A 6,688-nucleotide genomic window follows, 5' to 3' on the forward strand; every position below is an offset into this window, starting at 1 on the left:
TATTGAATTAACGCTACTTACGATTGCTGTCGGAAGTGAGGAGTTCAACGATGAAAGGAGGCGCAGCTGGGAAAGTGAAGTAATGTTGTGGAAGCGTCACTTGTCCTTTCCGACAACACTCAGTAAACGATCCTGCTTCATGCGGCTTCAAATTCGTAGGCTGTTCCTGCAACCAATGAAAAGAATGGCATTTTGAGCAGATTTCCGTACAGGGTCCAAGGTTATGCGGAATTTCCGTGCTAAATCGTTTCAAAAGATACAATTCGTGATTTTCCGCCGGATACGAAGCTGCTCTTTGTGATGGTGCCATTGCAAATTGTCGTAATCGATTGAGACTATTTGTTGTGCTTAACAATTGAGATATAGTCGATAATGTCAGCTTGTGTGTTTAAATAAATCTGCAGTGTAACTGTTGCACTGCGATTGAGGATGACTTTGGAAATAGTGCCAGTTGCGGAAGCAATATAGCGTCGGTCTAGCTTACCTGGTCCAAACCAATGGAAGCATGTGCACCGATATTTTACCGGCCAGTCGTTCTCATCCGGACTAAAATTCCCGCCATTGTGATAAAACTGATTCAGTTGAGGACTCGATGCAGGAATCTCCTCACAGTGTCGAAAACTCTAAGGGAATGTTGACTAAGCATTACGGACGGCATTCGGTTGTAGGCTGACCGAGAAGTGATTTCTCTTTTCTGAGCCATTGCCTTTTCGAGAGATTGCCGGTGGATAAACACCGGCAATCGCCGGACCGGCATTGGTTATTGTCTCTATCGTTAAATGCAACTCTTGACACCTTGATCGTTCTAAGCCCAAGAACTTCGACATCGAAATGGACACCAACAACGATCTTCCATTCCCTTTGCGTATTAGTGGTGTGTTCCACCTAGACAATGCCGTAAGTGTCTATGTCGTTGAGGATGTTCCAATACTAATGAAAAAATATTAGGTTGAGGGACGCCGGAACGCGATTGTTCCACTACGTTACTACAGTGCCACAATCATCATGACGGACGACTCATATTTGCCGAAAACGATCTTACACTACAAAAAATGTCATCTTTTCCCATGGGATCAGAAAACCCAAGGTAACATAGAAAACTGAGACTATAGTTTTCTAATCTCATGTGCGGATATTTTTATTCTGCCTGGTTGAAACCATTTTCAGGTTATATAATTCTACTAAATCATAGTAATCTCTATCACCAAATTGAATAAGTAGCCTCTTGGGTCTTGTACGTGGAGAAATGTAAACTAGCGCACATTTGGTCCCCCACCCAAATGACATGATGTATACAAGTGCCAAAAAGTAAGAAGAAGAATGAAGTGTCAAACTTGCGGAATTTGAGAGCAGATTGACTTCAAGGAAACAATCTATCATGTTTGAATTTCAACCACGCCGTGTTTACATACACCTCAGCAATCAGATCCAGGGTTTCCTAATCTGAACTAAGAAAACCCCGACTTAAAATTGAACAATTGCAATAAGCTCGCATGATGGACGTCTTATCTTACTATCTGGAATAGAAGAATATGATCAATATTTCTTCATGCTAGATATATTGAAGCTTGATCACGTATAACATATTGAACTAATCATGAACACAATACAATACTATAGTACATAATATATTGATTGTAGAAGAGGCTTTGACTCCCAAAATTCAAGCGCTCTTCGATATTCTTCTCAGTCTATGAGTAGCTATGAATCTCAGAATCTAAACCCGCCACAATCATGCTGCTCGTATTGGTGATCCCTGTTCCAGAAGGAAGTATGTCTGCATATAGTGATGTATTTTAAAGTGATGGAACCAATTAGCAGAACTCAGCTGACAATGATAATCACAATTCATACATCAAAAGTATATTACGTATCTTGCAAAAAGGTTCATGTCTTGCAGATGTTAGCTGACAGTCATCTTTTATAATTTCGATCCCTTGTCATGGAGGCGGAATGACACAATCAAAGATCTAGCATCTATATTTGTACTTAATCACCTTCTATCAAAGTACACTCCGCACTCGATCAGTCTCTTTTCGTTCCCTGGTACATTGATCAGGTATGTCATGTTTTATGTTTATAAACTGATGCACCTTCCATCAAATCTTGCCACGATGATTGTAGGCTGACATTTTCTCATACACATCTTGCGATACTCTTGGTAGCGGTGGAAAAAGGTCCCAGCACACCCGATATTTCACGATTGATCATGACTGCGCTTGACCCGGATGCAGCAGGGGTTGGCAAACAAACGATGCTGGATTGGTTACGTATCAACCATCCAAAGGAGGTCATCCGTTGTGGGTTAAATAAAGCCGAGATAGCTGACATTGTGCGAAAGAAGCAGCCTGATTGTGAGTAAAAAATTTACACTTATAGTATATTATATGTGTGTGTAGTATCAATCTCAAAGGTGGACCTATCTTTAAACTGTTCTCTTGAACCGGATCTCCAGTATTTCCAACTCCCAACCTGTCACACTCAACCTCGCCGTCCAGCAATCTCAAACCAAGCAAAGCGGGAATCCGATCAATCGAAAAGAAACCTGTCGATCTTGTTGGGCCAGCTACCTCAAGTTGCACCGGATTACCTCATGAACAACCTTTGACTGACCCACAATCTGTTCCAAAAAAACGAATCGAACTTACTCCGGGGGCGACAGTTCGCTTGGGCAAACGAGATGGCCTCCTCTGAGACTGAGCGTCAATCAACATCTAAGAAGCGAACACCAGGTAGGGTAGTGATACAATAATGGTCTCTTCTGGTTTAGATATCTGAGTCATTTTACTCCCTGTAACAATATAAAGTACCACAACCCGTCAAGAACAGCTCCAACAACATTGCTAAGCATCAGAAGAAGGTTACTTTCATCCACGCCTCACCTTCTCAGTCTACTGACACATCTGTGAAGTGCATACCAACTTCGGAAATCGGTGATGCTGATGATAGACAAACAGAATTCTACCCACTTGAAAACTCGTACACCACCAAACTTACAAGCACTTCATCCCCCATCCCCAAATCCGGCCAACCGTACATCAATGCAGCTCTGTTATCTCATCGCCATAAAAAACACCATACCCCTCCAATGTCGCCAAAACCTTCTTCTGAAATCCAATCAAATACTTTAATAAGCTTGACCACCGATGAAGATTTTACGTCACAAGAAAGAAAGATACCTCAACCTCGCGACTTGATGGAGTTCTCCGACCTTGATTTGTTTGAGACCGAAAATACATGTAAGCTACCTTCATCCGGTCTATCTCAATCACCATAACAACTGCTGAACATTTTGATCATCATATTCTTACAGTGGTTGGACGAGACATACCGCCCATTACCAATACTCCACAAATGGTTTCTGGGGTCGATATTTTTCTTTTGGAGAGACAACGCGAAGAAAAAGGTCAGTTCATCATATTGTTGTTACTCATGATCCCAAGCTGACACATCAAATGCTATGAAGTCTTATCGGTTGAGGAGGCTATAAACGACTTGAAATCCCAGGTTGAAAGATTTGATCCTTCAAGCATAGAAGACAAACAAATAAATCAAGGTATTTCTTACCCGGTTGTCGTCATGTAGTATCATATGGTCAATACTCATACATTGTTTGACAGACGAACAAATAAAAACCCTTCAAAAATCAATGGCTTGCCTCCAAGACAAGCTTGGATCGTTTGATGAATTCAAAAAACAATTTACAAGGTTAAATAATGAAGTAATCAAGTTGCGCAAGGAATTAGGTGAAGCTTTCAACGAACTCCAAAAACAGGAGGAGATAATCACAAAATTGATCCAAATGGGAGAGCAAGAGGAGGAAGATGATTACGAGGAGGAGGATTCAAGTTAAATATCCTACATTATCAATGTATTACAGTATCTGATTGTTGTTATCTTTTGTTGGCGATGATGCTGGAAATACTAAGCTGTGTCCGTGGTGGTCATGATTTTCGTCATTTTTTTAAATTTCATCATGATTCATCATCATCCTTTTGATTGAGATTGCACGTGGTGTTCAAGTCCCATCATTTATGAAAGAAATGTGTGCTTTCTTGTTCATGTCTTTTTCTCTATTGAAATCAAATCGTCTTATTTCATCGTGTTCTCCTCTGAATCATATATCTTGTGATAACAATGATTTTTCTCATTAATAAGTAGACGTCGTTGTATAATCTTGGATAATCATTATATCGACAAACTCAATGCACGAGACGTTATAAATCCATTTGAATGTTATGGGTTGGTTTCTTACTTGAATGGTCATGAATTTTGACCTTTGGATATATGAGTTGATTTAATATCATGCCGAGATTTTATTTTGGTTCTGACTAGAAACGTCTGTTTGATTTCCCTTTGACTCAGATCAGAAACCATTTGATCCTATCACTAATTGTGTCTATTTTTTGTAAAAATAACGCACTTCTTGGAAAAGCTGTACTAAGACTTTTTGAATGGGCCTGTCCCCAACTAAAATTACATGTGCTTTCATTATCGCATTATATATAATGCATAATCCTCTGGACTTGTTTGATGCTCGGACACGAATCTTCGCCTCATCTCGTGTCTCGCACTTTCTCTCTGCCTTTTGAAAGCACCATGGAACCATGGTACATTCACAACATCAACGTATTCACTTCGAATGCATTATAAGCTATCATATAAGCGCTTCTCAAGTACCCAAGCCGATGTCTTCCGAAACCCTCATAATAACAATCAAAAAACCGATTCCCAAGACATCAACTTGGACAGAACTTGGAAGTCCAATATTTCTGCTTCATACCTTTGTCCACGCTGATAATTAGAATACACTCTGAGAGCAAATACAGGCACTTGGACTTCAAAATATCCAATTTTGAAATCGGACTCCTGATCAGCACCCACATTAAAGGCACAATCGCTATGATTCGCATGGGACTGTTGTCAAGCTTCTTTCATTGTTACACTTGTTAATGTTGACTTACGTTTCTTGACACTGATGATGCTTTTGTGATTATTGTGTTGTCAAGATAGGTTACCAAGAGTTTTCTCGGATGATTGATGTCAGCACTACAAAGCATCCATTCAAGAATGAACAAATAGCCGGACATCATCATGATTCAATAGAAACGTCCAACGATCTTATAATAATCTCGGATATCAGTAATCTGACCAACTCCAAAACTCTCACTTACTCTCACTCTCATCCTCGCAGACTCATATCTTTTATATTTGCTTTCATCCTTATACAGTATCTGTGATACATATACACACGCTTCACACGCGGGCTGTTGGTTCAGTCAAACCTTTACTTCTCAACTTTTTACTCATTGATTATTACAATCCTTTCTCCAAACCCACGTCTACATACCGATTAAGACACAGCTATTGTCATGCCACGTGAGATTATCTCTCTACCCCAACCTAGTCCCCGCAAGCTACGAAGTCGTGTGGTGCCGAAGAAAAGGACACCTAGTGATCAGGACAGCACATCATTAATACGTAAGTTCAAGATCATCACAATTTAACTCAATAATCGACTGACCTCAAATATTAATGTTGATTCCTCTTGAAAAGCGGCAACGAGCAGCGGCCCTGGTCCGATTCACAATGCCTTGCAAAATGTAGGTGTCAATGTCGGCGCTAACACACAACGCGACCGGTTGCTTGCGATGCTTTCTCGACATCTGATCCGGAAGAAGCCTCGAATGTCTGCTGGCATTGTTCCCGATATCACTCCGAAGTTTAGTGGTGGGAAACCCCCAAAGCGAGATACACTTGACTGTAACCCACTGGACGAGGGCCGATTTCACACACCGCGGAATGATGTGAATGAGTTAAACGCCGATGGATCCTTTTCTCAATTTGGCGACCACGACCTTGTGAAAATGATCAGGGGAGTGGGAATAGATGCCGAAGGTTGGGATCGAGAGAAGCTCATCACCACGTGTCAAGAGTACAACGAGCTGAGTGAGAAAATTTCATCTTTTGATATCTTCATCCACATTCTAATCTGACATCCTTTTTTGATTCAGTCGTCATCCCCGACAATCTGAAAAAATTCTTTGAGCTGAATGGAGTAGTCAAACAACGCGAACTGGACCCAGGTGAGTATATACAATTCTGAGTAATGATTCGGTTGGATATTCAAAATCAACTTTTCTGTTTATAGTATCAAATGTATTGACTCCTCAAGAACTATCCAAAACCGTATTTCCATCAACACGTGCGTATAAAATTGTTTGATACTTACCCAGGTCTGACAATCAATTGTGCTTGGTATATTTCGAACTTTCAGAGCCGATAGTCCCATTCGCTGGTCCGTCCGACCCAAGTAAGTGATTAGTATCTCAACTTTGGGTGATCTGTTTCCCTTTTCTGACAGGGTCGTGGCATATTTAGGCGTCAAACTAAAGAATAAAGAGGGATATAAAGGAGGCAAAGGTAAGTCCGCTCAAAACTCTGTTTACAATCTACAACTGCACACCCACTTACCCAATGCACTGACCAAATGACCTGGATCACCCTAGGCTCAAAATCGAATCGTAGTGGGCATACTGAAGAAGGGAAAGGTGATAAAAAGAAAGACAAAAATCCTTTACGAAAGGCTCAAGTGGCTACTGGTCTATCTGCTGAAGTCTCGACTTCATCACTCCCAAGCCTTGAGCACAATCAACTAGAGTATAAAGTTTCTTACCTACAGCCTTTC

The 6,688-nt window shown here is 40.8% G+C and overlaps 2 protein-coding genes across 2 annotated transcripts; both read left to right on the forward strand.

Annotated features, from left to right (window-relative positions):
• Positions 1-1,734: 1,734 nt before the first annotated feature.
• MELLADRAFT_113731 (uncharacterized protein) lies at positions 1,735-3,617 on the forward strand (the record flags this gene model as incomplete). The annotated part of the gene is made up of 6 exons (XM_007418482.1): positions 1,735-1,771; positions 2,456-2,622; positions 2,663-2,732; positions 2,808-3,239; positions 3,314-3,406; positions 3,586-3,617. 6 exons carry the CDS (start codon positions 1,735-1,737, stop codon positions 3,615-3,617), a joined length of 831 nt encoding a protein of 276 aa, XP_007418544.1.
• Positions 3,618-5,372: 1,755 nt separating this feature from the next.
• On the forward strand, positions 5,373-6,381 carry MELLADRAFT_69478 (uncharacterized protein; the record flags this gene model as incomplete). Its single annotated transcript, XM_007418462.1, has 6 exons — positions 5,373-5,481; positions 5,557-5,949; positions 6,015-6,086; positions 6,152-6,205; positions 6,278-6,313; positions 6,365-6,381. 6 exons carry the CDS (start codon positions 5,373-5,375, stop codon positions 6,379-6,381), a joined length of 681 nt encoding a protein of 226 aa, XP_007418524.1.
• Between the last annotated feature and the right edge of the window lie 307 nt (positions 6,382-6,688).

The sequence above is a fragment of the Melampsora larici-populina genome (genome assembly GCF_000204055.1).
Source record: "Melampsora larici-populina 98AG31 unplaced genomic scaffold MELLAscaffold_93, whole genome shotgun sequence".
In the NCBI taxonomy this organism is placed as follows: Eukaryota; Fungi; Basidiomycota; class Pucciniomycetes; order Pucciniales; family Melampsoraceae; genus Melampsora; species Melampsora laricis-populina.